Source organism: Squalius cephalus (assembly GCF_949319135.1).
Source record: "Squalius cephalus genome assembly, chromosome: 11".
Taxonomy (NCBI): domain Eukaryota; kingdom Metazoa; phylum Chordata; class Actinopteri; order Cypriniformes; family Leuciscidae; genus Squalius; species Squalius cephalus.
The window spans coordinates 5295588-5320714 of record NC_137132.1 but is presented as its reverse complement, the minus strand read 5'-3'; the positions used below and the strand labels follow the sequence as shown (position 1 = coordinate 5320714).

The following is a 25127-nucleotide window of genomic DNA, read 5'->3' as shown; positions in this document are numbered from 1 at the left end:
AAGAGGAAAACTTATGACTTATTACGTCTTAGACACATGATGTTCTTTATAATTTGTCAGTTATTTTATAGTTATTAGGCCAATCTCATTAAGTGATTATTGATTACCTAATAAAGAACTATCTCCTAAATTTGATATGACTGACTGATTAGTTAAGCTTGTTTCTATATTAGTTAACAGTAGTCAAGTCAAGTCACCTTTATTTATATAGCACTTTTTACAATACAGATTGTTTCAAAGCAGCTTTACAGAGATAACAGCAAAATAATGCAGCAAAGTTTGTTTCTAGAAGAAAATTGCGTCACAGTCCAGCTTAATTAAGATCAGTGATGTTTCATTTTTGTTGTAAAAAAGTTATTAATTTAGTTCATAGGTGAAGTGTTAATGTAGCCTAGTAACTGCTATAACCTACTCATTAGTCCTGGATTACTTCCTGCATTATTAATGACAGACCATTATTCTAAAGTGTTACCCATTTATTTGATACTTCCCCATTTATAATTCCTCCTATTGTATTCGAAACAATTGTTAGATCTATTGCTGATTCCCTTTCTGAATTCACATCTATTCTTGTGGAGTTTCTTTGAATATTTGTTAAAGTGAGTGGTGCTGAGGTAGGCGTAATGTGCTTTGTTCATTAGTTGATAATGAACTTGCTATTTCGTAAGTGTTTTTGAAGCTTTATTTGTCTATGACCCGATTCCCGAACGCGTCTCCGTGGCGTTTAGGCTTTCAGAGTCATTCAGCGCCACCTTGAGGAAGACAAGCGAGTAACACATTTCCTGCTCGATGCGACACCAGCAGGCGCGTTACGGCAGATGTTTACGACAGTAAGAGGGCTGCTTCACGGCGGAGTATCGTGTGAGTTTCATTTCTTTATTTGTGACTGTTGAAACTGACGTATCTTCTTAAAATTACTAATATATGCGATGGCTGTATGTCTGGATGATTTATTTTTAACGGTAAACATGTTTAGTTAACTTAAAATCCCTATAATATTTTTCTATTGCAGAGGAATTTGTGTTCTTAATTAATTCTACAACATTCATTATGTTAATATACAATGAAAAAGTGTAGGTAATTGTTCAATGGAGACAAACAATGCTTGTATAATGCAGGTTTTTTATATTTATTTCCAGTGTCTATTTGTTTTGGTTTGTGTTCATGTGAGTGAAATATGTTTTAAATGTAGAATAAATTGAGATTTAATGAAAGACAAAGAAATTGTTTTAGTGGTTCTGCAGGTTTTATGAAGTTAATTTACGACCTTTTTATGACCAAGTAAAGAACAATGTAAGGAATAAATTGAAGGGAAAACAACGTGTCAATATCTCTAAATGTAAATGTCTAGGGAGAAACACAATGAGTTATTAGCAACACTTCCGAGTTTGAAAACACCACTTCCAACATTTTTAACATGTTGATATTCATTACTTTTTAATTCATTTTAAAAATCAAAAGTAGCTTCAATACCTCTGCTCTCAAAATCTAGAATATTAAAATATATTTTACTGTATCTTCTGATCACACAGAAGAAAAGTGATGTTTTTCCTCAGTATTTTTTTTCTTGTTTTCCAAGTGCAAATGTTTAAATATTCTTAAAGGCACAATATGTAACTTTTTTGCTTTAAAATTAGCAAAAATCACTATATCTACGTTATATATTTTTTTTAGTTGTGTACTTACATTATCCCGACTGTTTCCAACAACTTTCAAATCAGGAGAAATTTTAATTTAATTTTTAGACACGGCACGTTTCTTTATTTCCGTTTTGTCGCAGTCAATGGCGTCATATCCGCGTTGTCCCTGGTTTCCGCCTATGATTTCCGCTCGTACTGCCATGGTAACCAGAGCTATGAGCAGAGCCCTCTGATTAACCAAAGCATCAGACGTGGACAAATGTGTAGTTCGCAATGTCTATTTGCACGCTGTTGTTGTTGTTTCGTTCAAACATTATGGACCATGGCAAGCAGACTTTGGATAAAAAAGGAGAACTAAAACGAGAATCAATATCAGCACGGTGTTTTTGAGATGCCGAGAGCTCCCATAGACAGTATATAAACGAGAGCTTCACGTCCGAGACTTCGACCGCTCCTACATGTACTTTATTAAACAGGTGAGCACATTTACATAAAACTAATCGCCGTTATATAGTTCAACAATGATAAAATGCCAGAATATGATCTGTATGTTATTCTAATGTTGATCTATCTTACTGCTAGTCTCATACAGACAAACTAACACATAGAAACATAAATTTCAACACATTTAAATGCAGTTTAGTGTGATAGTGTAATGTTAGACTAGGTGAAACAGTGCTGCGTTACCTCACAAGTTTAATTTGTCTAATAAACTGACCTGTGAGTTGTAATTCTGCACGTGTAGTTCGGTAGAATGAAATGTCCATATTCCTTTTATATCCGCGGGACTCGCGTCGCGTGTGGAGCTGATAGCTGTCTCTTAGCAATCCCGAGTCCCGAACTGCTTCATATCACAGTCATGATAAAAGCATCGATGTATTCAGTCATCCATAAACATTATTAGATCGGTCGACTTGACGTTGACGACAAGATCCATAATTCTTAGCATGTGTTGCGTCATCAAACTATGCCTTTGTTATTGTAAAGAGGTTAGCGACCCCTACACTGTAAAAAATTATTTCCATGATTTGTTAACACAACATATTTTCTTTTGTCAAATCAACTAAGATGCACTAATGTTGTTAAGATAACAAAACATTTTAAGTTAAGGCTTATTAAACTAATGGCTTGGTGGCAATGCACTGATATAAAATAAAAACATTAGTTGATTCTACTAATAGATAGTTCACTAGACCTCTGAGTCTTAGTTTTCCCTGCGCATGCGCCGGACGCACGGCAGTATGACACAGACGACACTTGAACGCGAGGGCGCGATTTTCTCTTCAGCTTCTTCAGAAGCACGCAAAGACGGTTTATGGTAAGTACTTTTAAAATTCACTGTCTTAATAGATTAGCAGCTAGACTGGTTTTGTCTAAGGGTAATTTAATTTATTTCCTAGGCAGCGAAAATTCAGAAGAAGGTTTAAATCTATAATAATTGTGCCTCAGAAATTTCAGAAGTTTCCATTGAGGTTATTTTAAAATAGTGTGTTTCGTATCTTTACAGTTTAGTAAGGCTGTTAGTGAAGCGTTTCAACCTTAAAATAATCCCGATAAATAATAATATTTTAGTTATTTTTCATTTTCGTCTTGATTAGATAAACATGAATTGCCCGTTTTAAAATAAAATGCATTCAGGTTAAGTTACCTTTAAGAGAAGAAGGAAACGGCGATAAGTAATAGAGATTGAACTGTTATACATGTGCTTCTTAAGCAATAAGTGTTCAAATGAATCTTTTTATGTGATATTTCAGACGTGTTGATCTTTTGAACATGTTTACACGACGTAACTTGGACTAACGTTAACGTTGCAGCTGAACGGAAAGGCGGCATTTTCTTCTAGGCTGTTTATGGTAAGTAGGCCTAATTAATCTTAACTGGTTTTGTCTAAGATTAATTTAATGTATTTCCTAGGCGGCAAAAAGTCTGAAAATGGTTTAAATGTATTATAATTTTGCCTCAGAAATGTCTTCCTCTTTCGTTGACCCGTTTCCATTGAGTCCATTTTAATATACGTTAGGCCTACATAACGTTAACGTTAACTTAGTGGTTTAAAGTTAACGTAGCGTTAGTTGCTTTCACACATGAGCCTTTTATACATTTTTTACATTTTAGAGATTGTGTGAACAGATCCTAAACAGGTTAAAGATGTGAGGAGCAGATGGCCTGCTTTATTTACCCAGAGACAGGTTAGCATTCTTTACTAAAACATGGGTTACTTTTGTAATACAGTATTGCCTTGCATTATAAACGTCTTTATTAACTACCTATTCTAAAACTTAAAACACGTATTTATTAATTTTTATCTTTAGAACCCATTTCTCAATACTTGGGTTACTATGTCAAAACATTTCACACAGTAAGCACAACAGTGATCTATGTGGGTTAAAGGGATAGTTCACTTTGATATTCATTTTTGATATGTTTTAGCTTAACTCGAGGGCATCCAAGATGTAGGTGTCTTTGTTTCCGCAGTAGTTTCAATTTTGATATTTTTAGGTCAAACCGTTCTTGTCTGTCAGTCATATAATGCAGGTCTGTGGTCACTGTCTCAAACCCCAAGCACAGAGTCCAAATTAAAACAATTCCCCATCGTCCAAATGAAACAATTCCCCATCATAAGTACACATTGATGGCCTAAGACACGAAACGAGCGGTTTGTGTGAGAAAACGAACAGTATTTATATCGTTTTTAGCTCTTGAAAACAGCACACCGTCCAAATGATCTGACGGCGCGGGCGGGTATAGATATATACAAATGTCGCCTTGGCTACTGCAGTTCATTGGAACGAAACCGTAGCCAAGCGACATCTAGTGTATATATCTATGTGGGTATAGATGTATACACTAGATGTCGCCTTCGCTACTGCAGTTCATTGGAACGAAACCGTAGCCAAGGCGACATCTAAGTATACATCTATACCCGCCCGCGCCGTCAGATCATTTGGACGTGTGCTGTTTTCAAGAGCTAAAAACGATATAAATACTGTTCGTTTTCTCACACAAACCGCTCGTTTCGTGTCTTAGGCCATCAATGTGTACTTATGATGGGGAATTGTTTCATTTGGACGATGGGGAATTGTTTTAATTTGGACTCTGTGCTTGGGGTTTGAGACAGTGACCACAGACCTGCATTATATGACTGACAGACAAGAACGGTTTGACCTAAAAATATCAAAATTGAAACTACTGCGGAAACAAAGACACCTACATCTTGGATGCCCTCGAGGTAAGCTAAAACATATCAAAAATTAATTTCAAAGTGAACTATCCCTTTAAACTGTGGATAATTTATCACTGCTTTGGCACAAAATAAATTCAATGAATCTTTCTTTGCATGAATTCTTGTCTCTTACAGACAACCATTGCCAAAACTACAGGCCAATCTGCACGTTTACATACTTTTTTGAAAACTGAAAAGGTGACCTAAGTATTGAGAAATGTGTCCTAGCAATTGTTAAAAAAAAACTATATTCTAATTGTGGGTCTGGCATTTTACTAGATTGCTGCAGAATTTCGATGCATAGTGTCCACAGACCTTAAGACGACCTTTTTCCATGGGCTTGATGAGTACCTGAAAGGATTTTTGCGGTTGTACCAAGCCAAAGACATTGGAGAACTCAAGACCCTGATTCAGTCTCTTGAAGATGATGTAAGTAAACGTTAATTTATTTTTAGAAAAATGGTTCCAGTGTCACATGCCTGATTAATTAAAATTTCCATGCAACAGTGTTTCCACTATTGTATGGCGTCATTTTTTAGTCAAATGTTATGAGCGTGTAAGACATGCTCACGAGCACATTATGTTATTTCACGCGCGCAAAAATGAACCTTCAGCTGGCATGATAAAAGTACTCGCGCACAAATTCAACAACCGAGAGGTGTACAGGTAGCTGCGAGCGAGCGCCTGGCATACTCTCATAGATTAACTCTGCTTGTACAGTGGAATCCTGCTCGCGCGCAACGGGCTTCTGCTCGCGGAGTGCTGTTTTGCTCGTGCAGTGGATTTCTGCTCGCTCAGCTGATTTCTGCTCCCTCGAGTCTACACGACTTTTGACAATTTGGGCGCGAAAACCAAGGAGGGCACTGACCCTCTTATGATTGGTCACTTTCATCATGGAAAATCTTGGGAAATCCTAACCCCGCCCACCTTCAGACGCAGCGCGAGTCACTCAGATCGCTCTGCTAGTCCGGTTATCTCTGTATATTTTAGGCAACGAAATATGTGATAAAACACCTTACTAACTATTTTCGTTTTCATTTAAAGAAATCTTAAACATGATAGCCACACAAATGTGGTTCATGCAACGTGTATTGATTATATTCACTGCACATAACGTTTGCCTATTAAAAAAAAACTAAATATAAAACACAAACCTGCCTCTTTTCGTTTTAAATATAATATAAAAACATTAAACATTTTAATATGGTCCAGGCAATATGTGCATTTACTAAACAACAGATTTTGCAGTAAACAACATTACAATGTTTTTAAATGTTTAAATACAATTATTACAATTTAAAATGACAAAACTCAACCCAGTCTCTTTTTGTTAAATTTCAGTTTGATCAATATTAGCCATGATAAAAGTATAAGTAAAAGGTATACAAATAAAGCAAACAATTCAGTCAAACATACAAAGTCAGTCTAACCATACAACGATGACCGGGTGCTCGGCGCTCATGTACCCCGCCTGGAACAGCCTTTCCTCGGCTATAGTCTTTCTGACGTTCGCCGCTTTCTCTGGCATCTCTGTAGTGGTTAAACATAAGATATAATTCGTCTTGTGTATATCTAACGGGCGATTTTTGGTCTCGTGAATCTATAATTTATTCCCTGGCCAATCGTTTTGGCTGAGGGGAAGTTTCATAACTTTATAAGCTATTTAACATTACCGTTGTATGGTTAGACTAGAGCGCTGACTTTGTGTGTTTGACTGAATTGTTTGCTTTATTTGTATAGCTTCTTATACCTTTTACTTATACTTTTATAATGGCTAATATTGATCAAACTGAAATTTAACAAAAAGAGACTGGGTTGAGTTTTGTCATTTTAAATTGTAATAATTGTATTTAAAATTTTAAAAACTGTAATGTTGTTTACTGCAAAATCTGTTGTTTAGTACAAATGCACATATTGCCTGGACCATATTAAAATGTTTAATGTTTTTATATTATATTTAAAACGAAAAGAGGCAGGTTTGTGTTTTATATTTTGTTTTTTTTTAATAGGCAAACGTTATGTGCAGTGAATATAATCAATACGCGTTGCATGAACCACATTTGTGTGGCTATCATGTTTAAGATTTCTTTAAATGAAAACGAAAATAGTTAGTAAGGTGTTTTATCACATATTTCGTTGCCTAAAAATATACAGAGATAACCAGACTTGCAGAGCGAGCTGAGTGACTCGCGCTGCGTCTGAAGGTGGGCGGGGTTAGGATTTCCCAAGATTTTCCATGATGAAGGTGACCAATCATAAGAGGGTCAGTGCCCTCCTTGGTTTCCGCCCCCAAATTGTCAAAAGTCGTGTAGACTCGAGGGAGCAGAAATCAGCTGAGCGAGCAGAAATCCACTGCACGAGCAAAACAGCACTCCGCGAGCAGAAGCCCGTTGCGCGCGAGCAGGATTCCACTGTACAAGCAGAGTTAATCTATGAGAGTATGCCAGGCGCTCGCTCGCAGCTACCTGTACACCTCTCGGTTGTTGAATTTGTGCGCGAGTACTTTTATCATGCCAGCTGAAGGTTCATTTTTGCGCGCGTGAAATAACATAATGTGCTCGTGAGCATGTCTTACACGCTCATAACATTTGACTAAAAAATGACGCCATACTATTGGGCCAAAATCGAGCATGCTAGTGCGTGCCAGGACCAGTCTCGCTTCCACTGTCACTTCCAGGGCTTGATCAGGCCTCATCTGGGCTTCCTCGGGGGAAATGGCCAGAGCTTTTTGGAGTTTTTTTTAATTTTATAAAATAAATTTGTTATTTTATCAGGCTACCAGCGATATAAACGAAAATAACTGGCTTCCGGCAACAGTTGACGCGCGTTCACGGAAGATGGATGCCGGCGTATGATGTAGGACATAGCATTTGATTTAGCTATACTTCGTTCTACGTCACGACGCTTACTACGCTACGTCATACGCCAGCATCCATCTGTCACAGTGTCTGGTTTATGTTCCTTGGGTCACCACTAGATGTCCTCCTTCCCCACGGTGTCCATCACACTCTTGAACTACATCCCCCATGATCCTTGTCTTTTCATTGCACTCAGCTGTCCCTTATCACTGATCATTGCACTCAGCTGTCCCTTATCACTGATCATTGCACTCAGCCTGTTCCCCATTAGCATTGTCATTTCCCTGTGTATATAACCCTGTCTGTTTTAGTGTCACGGAGTCCTTGTATTTATCACGCCACTTCAGTGTCTGTTTCTAGTCTGCACTTGTCTTTTGTTTTTGGATTGTTATATTGGAATTTGACCCATGCCTGGATTTGACTACTGATTTTGGATTTCCCTTTAATAAATACTTACTGCTATTGGATCTCCCTGTTTCCCGTGTGTGGTATCGTGACACCATCTCCTGTGAACGTGCGTCGACCGTTGCCGGAAGCCAGTTAAAGGGTTAGTTCACCCAAAAATGAAAATTCTGTCAGTAATTACTCACCCTCATGTTGTTCCAACCGCGTAAGACCTTCGTTCATCTTCGGAACACAAATTAAGATATTTTTGATGAAATCTGAGCCAAGTCGGAATCCTCCATAGGCTGCTATGTGACCGAAACTTGCTGGCCCAGAAAAGTTATTAAAGAGATCGTTAATATAGTCCAAGTGACTCCAGTGGCTCAATCTTAAGTATATCAAGCGACGAGAATACTTTTTGTGCGCAAAAACAAACAAAAATAACGACTTTATTCCACTTTTCATTTCCTTCTCTCTGGACCTCTAGTTGGTTTGCGTAGTATTTTGGCGCAGCGCGTTTGTGTACACGTCACCACGTAGGCTCACTATTGGCCAACGCCGGTCATGTTTGTGCTGCGTGATGACGTGTACACAGACGCGCAGCGCAAAAACACTACGAGGCCCAGAGAGAAGGAAATGAAAAGTGGAATAAAGTCGTTATTTTTGTTTGTTTTTGCGCACAAAAAGTATTCTCGTCGTTTGATATACTTAAGATTGAGCCACTGGAGTCACTTGGACTATATTAACGATCTCTTTAATAACTTTTCTGGGCCAGCAAGTTTCGGTCACACTAGCAGCCTATGGAGGATTCCGACTTGGCTCAAATTTCATCAAAAATATCTTAATTTGTGTTCCGAAGATGAACGAAGGTCTTACGCGGTTGGAACAACATGAGGGTGAGTAATTACTGATAGAATTTTCATTTTTGGGTGAACTAACCCTTTAATTTCGTTTATAAAGTTTTAAATATGTATATTTTTATGACAAAACTGCACAGATTACCCTCAGAAGCCCATCATTTATCCCCCTGGATGGATTACTTTTGTGAAGGATGCATGCACATTTTTGGGACTTGAAGGAGCGGACCCCATAACTTGACATTATAACCACTGAAAGATCTAAGACATTTTCTAAAATAACTGAAAATGTGTTCGTCTGAAAAATTATTAACATATGCATCTCGAACGGCTTGAGGGTGAGTAAATCATGGGTTTAAAGGGATAGTTCACTTTGAAATTAATTTTTGATATGTTTTAGCTTACCTCAAGGGCATCCAAGATGTAGGTGTCTTTGTTTCCGCAGTAGTTTCAATTTTGATATTTTTAGGTCAAACCGTTCTTGTCTGTCAGTCATATAATGCAGGTCGATGGTCACTGTCTCAAAACACAAGCACAGAGTCCAAATTAAAACAATTCCCCATCGTCCAAATGAAACAATTCCCCATCATAAGTACACATTGATGGCCTAAGACACGAAACGAGCGGGTTGTGTGAGAAAACGAACAGTATTTATATCGTTGTTATCTCTTGAAAACAACACACGTCCAAATGATCTGACGGTGCGGGCGGGTATAGATATATTCATAGATGTCGCCTTGGCTACGGTTTCGTTCCAATGAACTGCAGTAGCGAAGGCGACATCTAGTGTATACATCTATACCCGCCCGCGCCGTCAGATCATTTGGACGTGTGTTGTTTTCAAGAGATAACAACGATATAAATACTGTTCGTTTTCTCACACAAACCGCTCGTTTCATGTCTTAGGCCATCAATGTGTACTTATGATGGGGAATTGTTTCATTTGGACGATGGGGAATTGTTTTAATTTGGACTCTGTGCTTGTGTTTTGAAACAGTGACCATCGACCTGCATTATATGACTGACAGACAAGAACGGTTTGACCTAAAAATATCAAAATTGAAACCACTGCGGAAACAAAGACACCTACATCTTGGATGCCCTTGAGGTAAGCTAAAACATATCAAAAATTAATTTCAAAGTGAACTATCCCTTTAATATAATTTTTGGCCGAACTATCCCTTTAACAGTAGAATTGAAGAAAGCAATTAAATGAACAAATATGAAAATAAAACAAAACCGACTTCACTCACTGTATAAATTATACATTGATACTTATTAAAGCTACTATTAAAGGTTATCAGTCAAGAGCAGTAAGTGGTTTTCTCTTTGCATTTTGTTGTTTTATTAACATTAAAGGGATAGACTTTCTCCTAAAAATTCTAATTGTCATAATTTAGACTACTCTCTCAAGTTGTTTTAAACTCGAATAAGTTTCTTTCTTCTGTTGAAAATAAAAGTTATTTGGAAGAATGTGGGTAACCAAACAGATGATGTACCCCAGTGACTTCCAGTATATTTTTCTCCTATGGAAGTCAATGGGGACCAGCTACTGTTTGGATAGCCACATTTTTTCAAAATATTAATATTAGAAAAAATATTAGAAAGAAATTAATACAGGTTTGGAACAACATTAGAGTGTGTAAATAATGAGAATTTTTATTTTTTGGTGAACTATCTCTTTAAGGACAATAGGCAGCGTGTTTACTATTACTACTGTCTCTGTAAAGGGATAGTTCACTTTGAAATTAAATTTTGGTATGTTTTAGCTTACCTCAAGGGCAAAAAAAGATATAAATACTGTTCATTTTCTCACACGAAGCGCTCGTTTCGTGTCTTAGGCCATCAATGTGTACTTATGATGGGAAATTATTTAATTTGGACTTCTCTGTGCATGCTCTTTCAGATTGTGACCATAGACCTGCATTATATGACTGACAGACAAGAACGGTTTGACCTAAAAATATCAAAATTGAAACTACTGCGGAAACAAAGACACCTACATCTTGGATGCCCTTGAGGTAAGCTAAAACAGACCAAAATTTTATTTCAAAGTGAACTATCCCTTTAAGTAAGAGCTGCGTGCGACGCGTCTATTATACGCATTTGACAAGCAGATTTTCTCTCAATTTTCTCAAGTTTGCTTTCACTTAAGACATAACCTATCTAAACCTTGTGTATTTGACAGTATAAGCACAATAAGCCTCGAAAGATGGCTTAGTCCAGTATTCATGTAGCCTGGCAAGCCAGACATACATCAAGATGTTTAGTCTGGAAACTCACCATAGACACGCTCAATCCGAGGGGCGGGATAAACGGCTGTCTTTCAAATTCCCTCTGCACGCAATAGGACAGCGCTACAACCAACCAGAGCGTTTTCCCAACAGCTGAGCTAACGTTAGATGATAGATTCAACTTTTGCCATATCTGACAGGCAAAAAAAAAAAAGCATTTCTAAACAAACGTGTCGTAAATACTTCACCTTTGGCTTATAGTCAGAAGTTATGCTGTTTGCGTAGATCACGGAGCACGCAGTGACAACCGCGCCCACTACGGTCACATATTATGACGGTCACAGAATCTGGTGTAACACCGGCAAAACTACGAACACATCTTCCATTTTAAAGAATGACTTAAGTGCCGTTCTTTGCTCTTTTCTTAAAGAAAAACTTAACTCCAAGTCCTCCAGAGTCGCGGCCAAAGCCGATTCGAAATACTGTTCGCCAGCAGCCATTCTTTGTTTTCAAGCCAGGGAACGTCACATCTCTGTCGTCATTATGTTAAGCCCGCCCCGCCTACTCTATACGCGTTGTGATTGGCCTGACCCAATTTGGGTTTTTGCAGCTAGAAGGTCTATTGAGAGTGTCTAGACCAGGGGTGGGGAACGTCGGTCCTGGAGAGCCACTGTCCTGCAGAGTTTAGCTCCAACCCTGATAAAAACTCATCTGATTGTAGCCTTAATGATCCTAAAGACATTGATTAGCTGGTTCAGGTGTGTTTGATTAGGGTTGGAACTAAACTCTGCAGGACAGTGGCTCTCCAGGACTGACGTTCCCCACCCCTGGTCTAGACCCACCTGGCTGCAAAATACATTTTGCTGCTGCTAGGGTGCGTCTAGTTTCTAGGCTAGTATACATGCGCTGGTAGACAGGCTTTTAGTGCCTGTGAGCTTCACATGTACGCACTGAGAAATACACACGTTAGAACAGCGCATCAGCACGCGAATTAAATGTTTAACCGACAAGCCATTAAAGCACATGCAAATTATGAACTTTTGTGAACTGCAGTGTCCCGTTCGGCTGCGTTAACATTTTATGTGAATATACGTTGCGTTGTTCAGTATGTTGGGAGTCAGAGGCGCCAGAACAGCAACTGATAGAATGCACGATACTACGATATTTCTTCAAAAGCAGTCCACGATCAAAAATCATCATATCGCACACCCCTAGTATCGATGCTTAAACGATATATCGTCCAGACTAAGAAAAGTCTATTTTTGTGTTTTAAAATATTTTATCGACACATTGCACTTTGTTGGACTGCAAAGCCTAAAAGTTCTAGTTTCTCAGTAAAATTATTTCACATTATTAGTCATATCTGTTTTTTTATGGGGGTGGGGTTTGGCCAATGCCTTTTCTTTTTTTCAGGGGAGGGGGTCTACCCTTTGTAAAATGTAAAGTTCTTTGGAGTAACTGAAATAATTTTAAGCTATTTTTAACTGACATGGCCAAAACCTAAATTTATTAAAGCATTATTGGTTTAAAATAATTAAAACATTAAAGAACATTTACCATTAATTGTACTATAGATTCTATGGACAATGCAGGCTCACCTCTGTTTAAAACTCATTCATTGTTAACCTACAAATGCTTTGTAATTTTGTAATTTTATGATTCATAGTAATTTCCTTTTTCTCTTATTAGCCAACTGATAAGGAAGAGGTGGTGAAGGGGATGAATGTTGGACTCTTGGTGGTCCCAGAGGAGAACACTGCAAACCTCCTTCCAAAGGAAAAAATTGATGTGGCTGTGGTGTTAGAGGAGGAGATTGTGCTTGATGGCTTAAAGGACGTGTCAAATGCCTTTGCTGTACTAATGGGGCTTCTTTATGCTCTGAATATCACTTACCCCAAGGAGGTCAAATATACATTTGAAGTACTCCAAAAAATGCTCATGAAAGTTGGTGGCGAGGTATGTTCGGCCAGAGTTCACGGAATAAGGAACAAACTGTTCAGTGTTTAGTGGAAGAGGATCTTACTCTCCCCTACTCACACTCACTGACATTCTGACATGTTTTTATTCATCAACTTTGAAGACAATCTCAGAAACAAATATAACTCTTTGCTAGCTCTAATGAAAAGGAGAAATTAATTTTGTTCAAAGATATGCAACTTCAATGTAAGTGTTTTTATTTTTTCTTCTTTCATTGCACTCGCTCATCCATTCACATTAAGCCTTTACAAATGTGGAGTAGATGAAGAAACCTGTTTCGCAGGGTTAGTTTTAAAGGGTTAGTTCACCCAAAAATGAAATTTGTCATTACTCACCCTCATGTCGTTCCAAACCTGTAAGACATTAATTCGTATTTGGAACACAAATATAAAGTCAAGTCAAGTCAACTTTATTTATATAGCGCTTTTCACAATACAGATTGTATCAAAGCAGCTTCACAGTATTAAATAAAATAGTACATCAGTGTTTGTTTCTAGTGTAAAACATCCATGTTTGATAATGCTGATCAATAGTATTGTTGATTGATTAATTAAATTAAGTATCCCCAACTGATGGGGATCAGTTAGTTCTAAAGGGTTAGTTCACCCAAAAATGAAAATTCTGTCAATTACTACTCATATGATAAACTTAATGTAGAGCCACTGTAGTCACTTGGACTATTTTAACGATGTTTTTAATAACTATAATGGGCCAGAGAGTTTGGGTCCCTCTGAAAGCCTATGGAGGAGTGAGACAGCTGTCAGATTTAATCAAAAATATCTCAATTTGTGATCCAAAGATGAACGAAAGACTTAAATGGTTGGAACAACATGAGGGTGAGTAATTACTGACAGAATTGTCATTTTTGGGTGAACTAACTAACCCTCTAAGATATTTTTAATGAAATCTGAGAGCTTTTTGTCCATCCATTGACAGCCTATGCAACTACCACTTTCAAGCGCCAGAAATGTAATATACATCATTGAAAGAATCCATGTGACTCCAGTGGATTAACCTCAAGTTAATGAACTGAGTGCTTTGTTTGCACAAAAAAAAAACAAAAAAAAAAACGTGAATGTGCGTTGGAGATTGATATATTAAAGGCTCATTATTTTTGCACTAAGCACTCACATCGCTTCATAAACTTGAGGTTAATCCACTGGAGTCACATGGATTACTTCAATGATGTCTATTACATTTCTGGGGCTTGAAAGTGGTAGTTGCATAGACTGTCAATGAATGAACAAAAAGCTCTCAAATTTCATTAAAAATATCTTAATTTGTGTTCCAAAGACAAATTAATGTCTTACAGGTTTGGAACGACATGAGGGTGAGTAATGACAAATTTAATTTTTGGCTGAACTAACCCTTTTAATGCTGTTTGAGAAATGCTTTTTAATATTCGTTGAGATTTGTTATGAATAGTGGCCTGATATTTTGTGGTTTGCTTGTCAACAATTTTCTTATTTCATTCACTTTATGAGGTTGTACATACTCGCATACTCCATACTTGTTTTGTTTTATTGAACAGACAAAATATTGTTTTGAGCAAATGATTTTCATGTGTCATGATCATTAAATGGGTTTTTGTTTTTAATTCTATTGCGCTTAATTTAAGCTGATGTTAATGTCATCACACTGACATTTGTTTATTCTCACAAATCCTTGACATTTATAGCACCAGCTTGTATCCTATTGCTTTAATGTGTTTTAATGTTGTTTTTTTCAAGCAGCAGTTAATTGTCATACTCATTTATACTAAGATATACTTGTCAGACAATTCAATGAATTAATATTTTTGTGAATGTTATAATAAATGTTAAAATTATGGTTTATTTGTGCTGTTATTCCAGAATTTGTTTTAACAAAAAAGATTTTGTCATGTTAAGTTGTGTTGAAGTTGACTTAACTCATAATTTTAAGGCAACCGTGTAAACTTCTTAGTTAATTGTTACAACAAACTATATGTAGTTGACTTAACTCATAATTTTAAGGCAACCGTGTCAACTTCTTAGTTAATTGTTACAACAAACTATATGTAGTTAAGGTTAAGTTGAGTGAACTTAAAATAGTTTGTTCATATAATATTAAATTAAGTTGAGTGAACTTAAATTTGTAAGTTAACTTAATCCCTTTGATTGCTTGAATAAGTTGATACAATATTTAATCTTAAGTTATGACAACAAAATAATAGTTGAAACAACAAAATCACTTGTTGTAAAAACTCACATTTTTAGTTTCAGTGAACTCAAAATTTTAAGGCAACCAGGTAACTTACTTTTTTTAGTCAAGCTAACAAATCATTTTTTACAGTGTAGTGGCGAAAAATTCCATACTGTACGTTTAAATCAAGATGCATTCACTGCACATACAGAAAGTCTTGATTTCTGTGAAATTGATCAAAATTAAGTGAGTTTATGATTAAAACAAGACCAAATATCTGCCAATGGGCTCAGATAATTAACTTATTTCAAAAGGAAACTTTCATAACTCTGAGAGACATATTTGTTCTTGTTTTAAGCATAAACTCACTTCATTTTGTTTAAGACTTCATTTTACATTTGCATCTCAAGTAAATCTCAGTTTAAAGATGTTTAGATATTATTTATACAGGAAAATACGACAAAATACTGAGGAATATTTTTTGTTTGTTTGTTTTGCAATGCATGCAACATTTAATGCCATGACTTTATGAATTTAAGACTTTCTGCTCTGATTTAAGACCATTTTAAGGCCTCAATTTGTGCAAGGGTGATTTTACAAAATGATTACTGACAAAAAGAACATAAGACTATCTAAAACAGGGAATATTGTTATAGTTATACAAACATATATTCATTTTTCTTTTTTTATTAGATTCTTTCATAGATTTGGTCTTTTAGACCTTTGCATCGCACAAAAATCATAATTTGCACAGTTATCCAGAACTCTTCTCTCTCTTGATTTGATTTTCAATCACATGTTATTTTTTGTAGATCTGATGGAGGTGAAAGAGGAAAGTGAAGAACTGAATGTAGTGGAGGAGTGTCAGAAACCTCAGAGTCTTTCAACTGGAGGAGAATCTACAAATCACTCAGAGACTCAGAGAAAAATAACTCGAAGAACAAAAGCCAAAAAGTCTTTCGCACACCGTCAAAAGAGTTTTGAAGTAAAGAAACGCCTTAATAGTCATATAAAAATTAACCCTGTAGAAACTCCTTTCACTTGTCCGCAGTGTGGAAAGACTTTCGCACATAGAAGCAAACTTGAGGTTCACTTAAGAGTTCATACTGGAGAGAAACCGTACACCTGTCCTCAATGTGGAAAGAGTTTCATACTTAGTAACAGACTTAAGAGACACCTAAGAGTTCATGAGAACCTGCACTCATGCCGACACTGTGAAAAGACTTTTGAAGTAAAGGAACACCTTAATAGTCACATACAAATTCACCATGGAGAAACACTTTTCACTTGCCCGGAGTGTGGAAAGAGTTTTACACATAGAAGCAAACTTGAGGCTCACTTAAGAGTTCACACTGGAGAGAAACCGCACACCTGTCCTCAATGTGGAAAGAGATTCAAACAAAAAGGACACCTTCGCAAACACATGAGAATTCACACCGGAGAGAAACCGTATACATGCACTCAGTGTGGAAAGAGTTTCACCGGCGCATCAACTCTCACTCATCATCTGCGCATTCACTCTGGAGAAAGACCATTCAAGTGTGATCAGTGTGGTAAAGATTTTATTTCATCACCACATCTAAAATCACACCTGAAAGTTCATTCAGATGAGAGGCCTTATGTGTGTTCTCTCTGTGGAAAGAGTTTTTCACGGCTGGACGGTTTTAAACTGCACCAGAAAACACACACCGGTGAGAAAGATCATGTGTGTTTGGACTGTGGAAGGAGCTTCACTACATCTTTCCAGCTGAAATTGCACCAAAGAAATCACACTGGAGAGAAACCTCAGTGCACTCAGTGTGGGAGGAGATTCAGCCACCCAAGCAGTCTGACGGTTCATATTAAAAAGCATTGTCGAAAGTTGACATATTGATGAAAGAGTTTAGTGTGCACTGCAGAAAAGTAATTTGACAGAATATAAAGTTGTTTTAAAAAAGTTTGCAACACATCTTCTGAAGCTATAAAGGGATCTTAAAGGGACAGTTCACCCAAAAACAAAAATGCTGTCATCATTTACTCACCCTCAAGTTGTTCCAAATCTGTACAAGTTTCTATGTTCTGTTGAACAGAAAGGAAGATATTTTGAAGAGTGTGGGAAACTGAACAGTCTGGGGCACCATTGACTTCCATAGTTTTTTTTTTTTTCCTACTTTAGAAGTCCATGATTCCCCCCTTATTTTCCTGTTTATCAATGTGAACCTGTCTTAAAACAATCCTGTATAAAACGCAATAGAAATAAAGGTGAATTGACTCTAATGTGCACCAGAAAATTCATACTGGAGAAAGACCATGCAAATGTTAATAGAGGCTATGTTTCCACCCACTTATTTTTATGTGCATTTTTTTGGGAATGTATACGAAAACAGACCCACTGTGGCCTCTCCCACTGCAGCAAATTACATTTTTCTTAGTGATATTTGGCGCTAGTTTATGATGAATTTATTCTCTTCGCCTCGCTGGATGGAAACTGTGTTTTTATTCGCAAATGTTTTTATGCGATATAACAATTTTGTTAGTTAAATTCGCAACTTTGGATGGAAACATATCTATTGTGACATGAGTTTCACACTGTCTGGAAACCTGAAAGCTGATTTGTTTTGTGTTCACTTTTTTAAATGATCAAAGATTTAAAAATAAGTTTTCTTGTATTTTTTTTATTGAAACAGGAATAATGCAAAGTAAAATAATATTGTATATAAGTAGCAACTATACCTGTAACTTATAGATGTAACTTGAAGACACCCTAATTAGGATGTAAAGCAGAAAAACAACACTAATTTTAAACTAGCCTTATTAATTTGACTAGCTTGCCTGATTTTATGATGATAGCGTATTAATCGCTTACTAGTGCAGCGATGTGATTTATAAAATATGCGGCCCCTTTAAGAAGCCATGACAACATTGCACGCACTAACTGAGCATGCGCAGAAGAGAGAGAACCGCGACCAGTTCGAGATGAACATTATTAATGTTAACCAGATTCAGATAAAAGACGATTGCGGGCTATTTTCGACGGATGGCGTATATTTCAGTCTGCATGTAAGAGATGTTCCTAATCTACATGTGTTAGATTAGTTAGACTAGTGTGTTAAGTGCTTAAAGATGGAGTTTACTAAGGAGGAGATTGAAGACATGAGTGATCCAGAATCATACAGAATAAAACATGAAGATACTGAGGAACAAACAGGTTGGTGTCCATTCTTGATTCTTCATTATGACTTTGGTAGCAGTGAAATGATAAGCAGGATATGGACAGTAAATGATACAGAAATGCATCTAAAAGATCAACATCATTCGAGCCTAATGCGTTTTATGGGTTGCACTTCCGGTTTGGGAAAGTTCCGATGAAACAAATCGTTTCAAATTATAAGGTTGCTCTACAAATAGTCCTTATCCGTCAGTTTGACTGAATGAGCTGTAAAATTTTCTTCATCTTCTATTTTCAGACGTCAGGTTTTTGGTACATTAAGAGCAGGGGTTAAATTGGGATTTATTATGTGGGGGGGCTCTCCCTAGGGGGGTCCGGGGGTATGCTCCCCCGTGAATTTTTTTTGTAAAAAAATAAACTATTAAATGGCATTTTATGGAGAGTTTTGTGCAAAGAAATGGAGAAATTGAGTCTTACATGATATGTGAAAAACTGCAAGGTTAAGAGCATTTGCATTGTTGTAGTATCAACAGGTATTAGGACATTTAGCATTTACATTACTGTTAATCAGCAGTTGTGGAATGTAACGAAGTACAAATACTTCATTTCTGTAGGCCTACTTTACTTAAGTAGAATCAATAGTGCATACTTTTGATTTTTACTTCGTTACATTTTGCAGCAATTATTATACTTTCTACTCCACTACATTTTTACAACGTTTCGTTACATTTTCTGATCAGTTTTTCCCCTGCCAAAACAGGGATTGAAAAAAATGTCCTGTTTTCGGTGCTGATGCGGTGGTGATGCGTTCATGTAAGGGTGGCGCTGCCAATAAAGCACCTAAAAGCTGTCACAAAGAACCGGCAAAAGTAATGATTATGAATATGTAAAATATAGCAAGGAGACATTTTAATTGTTTATTAATAAACAAGTGTTTTCTGTGTCAGTGCCCTGCATAGATGAAGTTGACGACTCGCGATCTTCGCAGTAGTGAACTCGCCAGAGAGAAATGCACATTTCATACGGATTACTCAAGCAGCGGTCTGTTTTCTTTCGTTTTGAATTGTTCTGTTTAAAAGAAGACCTTCCAAGCTTTCTATAGGTCTGTCAGGCAAGTAGGCTCCCTTATACGCTTATACGAGTTTCGGTTCATTTATGAGACGAGAGTCCAGTTCACTCGCCGGCGCGTTGTGATTATCTATTGTCTATATACTATTTACTTCTTATTTATTAAATCCAGGCAATTGGTTGATGAAACATTGATTAAAATTAAGACACAATTAATACAAAACGAAATTCATTTTAAAGAAAGGCTTTGTGCTTTCTGTTTGAGGTCTCAGTGAAAGTTTTAAACAGACTTTTAGTGGCGCTTTCAGAGCGGTCCCGTCCGTAACATAGTTTTTTCCTCATAAATGCGAACATGAAAAATAAAATAAAATGAATATGTTATGTTCTGTGGAGAGCCAACCCTTCTTCATCCGGTGGGTAGTATTACTTTGGTTTGCAGTGTAATTCACAGAATTACAAAAAAATATTTTGCCACCTAAAAGTTAAAGATTTTTTGTCACATCCACGGCATGTGTAGCCTATTTCCCTCATATTAAATATAAAACGCTTGATTACACATTGTATTACCTTGTTATTATAGTGACCCAAACAATGTGCCAAACATTTTTTCCTTACCTTGTCATTCAAGGCCAGGGCACTTTTTGTACAACCAACGTTGTGCTGAACTTGACAAAATTGATCTGTTGCTGCAGCGGCGGCCAACAGCTCGGGTTTTTTTTTTTTTTTTTTTTCAAGGCAGTAGATCGAAGGTTCTGGAACTTTTGCGCGCTTCCACATCCCGCGCAACTACGGATCTCCCAGGAACATTCATTATTGCTGCGTACATTTATCCATGTCGGAGTTCTGAGCCTACCTAGATGCGCATGGCATGCGCGAGCGGTGCGCGATCATGGTCGACTGACAACGAGATTAAGCAGCTGAACAAGAGTACGGCCGTGTCCCGATTGTTCTCATCTCAGCTCCGCCGAGACAAAATAGACATGCCATTTCAAAAATCTTTCATTTATAATCAGAAATATGTTTTCAAAAGCATCACTTCATCAAATTTTATGTGACATAATTTCCAGTAGGCAACTGACTGCAAACGAGCAGGCTTATGTGCCGGGGCTGAGCCCCGGAGAGCCCCTGCCCAATTTAACCACTGATTAAGAGTATCGATGGCAATCCTGATAATTTCACACGGATGCTTTTAAATGTAATGTTCTCCTCTTTTCACTTTCAAATGTTTCTAAAGCATGAACTGTCAAATGACAAAATCACTTTGAAATATTAACACCCAGTGTTCCAGTTAATGAACATTTCTGATCAAGACAACATGTTACATATTAATGACATTTATTATGTGATTATAATAAATTAGGTTATTTTATTCCACTGCATCTAATATGTTTTTAACTTGCAATATGTGTCATGCTTTGGTTCTTTATATTAATTAAAGCTATGCATAAATTATGTTTTGTTCATAATTGTTTACTTTATTTACAAAATTATATTTGATTTATAAATGTTAGTTTAACTTTATGCACTATTTTTGTAGGCAAGCATGTCATCTCATTGCTTTAAATAAGCAATTTAATGCTTTATATTGATATTTTGCTCATTGCGTCCTCTTGTGGCCTCAGGAGACAAGCAAAAGTTAATCTTCATATAACATACAAGAAAGATGTTTGTTTAAATAAAATTTTGTGTTTGACTGTTAAAACTAAAATGACTTGTTGTTTACCTTAATAAATTGGGTAAATTAAAAAACAGTGGTTACATTCAAACCTTTTTTCTACTGGTCTTAAACTTTGTTTAAAAAAGGTTATAATTTTTTTTATATATATTTATCGATACTGAATGAAAAGAAACATTATCTTATCGTGATCATTTATTTAGCTGCCTACTTTAGGGGTTATTCATGGTCTGTTGGAGTCATTTGTTAATGCTTTTATACTGTTAAATTGGCTTTAAAATGTTCGATTGATGAAGGGTTGAGTAGAATAATGTCATCTCATTGTACCCAGTTTTTGTAAATGCTTATTGCATTCATAGAGCAAACCTTTCGCTGATTGTTTACAATTTAATGGTAGTTACAGCCACGATTCACGCATACCGTCATGGGGCGTATAGGAAAAAGGTGGATACGATAGCAGTTGTAATAAATTAATCTCTCATTTCTGTTGTGCTTTTGAGCTTATTTTAACCATATAATGTTGTTGTTTTTTTTGTTTTTTTTTTAGATTGGATGGAAGTGAAACAGCAAAGACATGAACTGAATGAAGTGGAAGAAGAATGTCACAACTTTAAAACTCGAAAGACGCACACCTGCACTCAGTGTGGAAAGAGTTTCACACGAAAAGGAGACCTTAACAAACACATGAGAATTCACACTGGAGAGAAACCGTATACATGCACTCAGTGTGGAAAGAGTTTCAATCGGACAACAGCTCTCAGTAAACATCTTCTCTGTCACTCTGGAGAAAAGCCATTTAACTGTGATCAGTGTGGTAAAAAGTTCATTTCATCATCAGATCTAAAAAGACATCAGAGAGTTCATTCAGATGAGAGGCCTTATGTGTGTTCTCTCTGTGGAAAGAGTTTTTCACGGCTGGATCATTGTAAACAGCACCAGAAAACACATAATGAAGTGAAAGATCATGTGTGTTGTGACTGTGGGAAGAGCTTTACTAGAGCTGACCAACTGAGACAGCACCAAAAAACTCATACTGGAGAAAGACCTTACAAGTGCTCATATTGTGACCAGAGTTTTTCTCATTCTGGAAACCTGAAAGAACATCAGCGAGTTCATATTGGAGATATGCCGTACCAGTGTACTCAGTGTGGGAAGAGTTTCAAACATAAAAAAAGCATTCTTTATCATAGAAAATGTTGTAAGATGATGTTACAGTCGTCTTTTAAAGACATGAGTGATCCAGAGCCATCCAGAATAAAACATGAAGATACTGAGGAACAAACAGTTTGGTGTCCATTCTTGATTCTTCATTGTTGACGACACTCTCCACCATTTACTGTAAGAGGATTTACAGCTAAAACCAGTAGACCAGTAATGCTGAATGAAGACCAGGACTGCGTCCGAAATATCACACTACTTCGCATGTTTCTTTGTATTCTGTCTAAGTTTAATTTTTTTAAATGTTTGTTTTCGTTATATTGTATTTATGAAATGTTGTTGTTAAATGTTTGATACGTAATAGTCGGTGATGCTAATATGGCAAAAAGCTCAAATACTACTGTAGGATTGAAAATAATCCAAGATATTTTAAATGAACAAAGACATTTGCTTTACTGTTTTCCAACCCCTCTTTCTACCACAAGGACCATTTGGAGTTCCCGAAGGCACAGAGGGGCTGATAGTGATCTAGGACTGTAGGGGTTGATGAATTGTCACACCTTTAGTACAGTGGGGGAAGTTGTAATTATATGATTGGTCAGCTTGAATGTCTCATATTTGGGTTTTAGTCACATGGTCGGGAAAGGATAAAAGAAGATTGAAACTGTTGCTCTGTCTCTTTGATTCTCGGGCCCTTCTTGGCTTTGGATCTTTCTCTCCCTAATTTTCTAAACCCTCTTCTCTCTCTCTCTCTCTCTCTCTGGAAACATTTTGCATGCTGGGCACAATTAATGGTATAAGTTATCATCAACTCATACATCTATTTTGTAACTCTTTTAAGTGTTATAACCATATATTGTCATTAAACCTTTTCAATTACAAATAATGTGCTAACTAGTTTTGATTTGGTATTGACTTTGAAGTGCTACATATTGCAATACAATATCGTCAGTCTCTATAGCAACACTCTCCCACATATTAAAGGGATAGTTCACTTTGAAATTAAATTTTGGTATGTTTTAGCTTACCTCAAGGGCATCCAAGATGTAGGTGTCTTTTTTTCCACAGTAGTTTCAATTTTGATATTTTTAGGTCAAACCGTTCTTGTCTGTCAGTCATATAATGCAGGTCTGTGGTCACTGTCTCAAAGAGCATGCACAGAGTCCAAATTAAAACAATTCCCCATCGTCCAAATTAAACAATTCCCCATCGTAAGTACACATTGATGGCCTAAGACACGAAACGAGTGGTTTGTGTGAGAAAACGAACAGTATTTATATCGTTTTTACCTCTTGTATCACAGCCGATGGGGAATTGTTTAATTTGGACGATGGGGAATTGTTTTAATTTGGACTCTGTGCATGCTCTTTGAGACAGTGACCACAGACCTGCATTATATGACTGACAGACAAGAACGGTTTGACCTAAAAATATCAAAATTGAAACTACTGCGGAAAAAAAGACACCTACATCTTGGATGCCCTTGAGGTAAGCTAAAACATACCAAAATTTAATTTCAAAGTGAACTATCCCTTTAAGATATTGTAACTGCACTTATTTCCGTCAGTGGCTGGTAATAGACAAGAAATGTAAAGTTTTCTACCATCTTGTGAACTACTAATGCATTTTATTTGTTTTATTTGCTATAGATTGTAGCGCTTTGTGTTTTAGAAAAGCGCATTATAAATAAAATGTATTATCTTTATTATTATACTGACGTGTATGCATTTATTTTGACTAAGCAATTATTTCACTACCGCTAAAAAAGTATGTTCTATGTAGTATGAATGTAATCTGTACGTACTACATTGGCCATGTTGTTATTATCATGTGACCTACTAGTGTCAGTTGCATCGCTTCACTGTCATTCATAAATCCCTCGTGGAATAGTAGAGTGTCCATGAGATGCACACTTCAGACTCTCACCTGAAGTTGTAGGTCATCCGGGTACTTTTGCCTGCTCTTTTATGAGTACTGGACTATATAGTAGGGCTGGGTATCGATTCAGATGTTCCAGTTCGATTCGATTTCGATTCACAAGCTCTCAGTTCGATTCGATTTCGATTCTAAATTCGATTTTCAATTCGACTCAATGAAAATAGATTTAATACAAATCCTATATTTATAAAAAAGGATAAGTTAAGATATAAGGATAAGATAAGTTTACAAGTGGTTAATTAATAAAAAAAAATTAAAGGGATAGTTCACCCAAAAATGAAAATTCTGTCATCATTTACTCACCCTCAAGTTGTTCCAAACCTGTATGAGTTTCTTTGTTCTGCTGAACACAAAGGAAGATATTTGGAAGAATGTTTTAATCAAACAGATCTCGGTCCCTATTGACTTCCATAGTAGGAAAAAATATATACTATGGTAGTCAATGGGGACCGAGATCTGTTTGATTAAAACATTCTTCCAAATATCTTCCTTTGTGTTCAGCAGAACAAAGAAACTCATACAGGTTTGGAACAACTTGAGGGTGAGTAAATGATGACAGAATTTTCATTTTTGGGTGAACTATCCCTTTAAGAGCCACACACCTGTATATTAAACTCGAAGGCATGCCTTGATCAAACAGGATCAGGTTATTTAATGTTTAAGATAAAACAAACATAAAATCTCACAGCATTAGCTAACATGAGGAGGAGTCGGTCAGCCGCTCGCAGATCACGCCTTCGTCAAGAGCTTTTGTGTAATTTCTCAAAAAAGGTAAGTATCATCATTTGGCTAATACAGTTTTAC

The 25127-nt window shown here is 36.6% G+C and overlaps 2 protein-coding genes across 3 annotated transcripts in view; one reads left to right on the top strand and one right to left on the bottom strand.

Annotated features, from left to right (window-relative positions):
- LOC307167486 (uncharacterized protein) overlaps nucleotides 1–25127 on the bottom strand; it is a 565869-nt gene that overhangs the window by 25453 nt on the left and 515289 nt on the right. The window lies entirely within an intron of this gene.
- Nucleotides 826–23351, top strand: LOC307167494 (uncharacterized protein). Its single transcript, XM_079886647.1, has 3 exons — nucleotides 826–861; nucleotides 16149–18523; nucleotides 21775–23351. Exon 2 carries the CDS (start codon nucleotides 16154–16156, stop codon nucleotides 17207–17209), a length of 1056 nt encoding a protein of 351 aa, XP_079742773.1. The 5' UTR covers nucleotides 826–861; nucleotides 16149–16153; the 3' UTR covers nucleotides 17210–18523; nucleotides 21775–23351.

Excerpts from the sequence above, each read along its gene's own strand:
- LOC307167494 (XM_079886647.1), top strand. The coding sequence starts at position 16,154 with ATGGAGGTGAAAGAGGAAAGTGAAGAACTGAATGTAGTGGAGGAGTGT.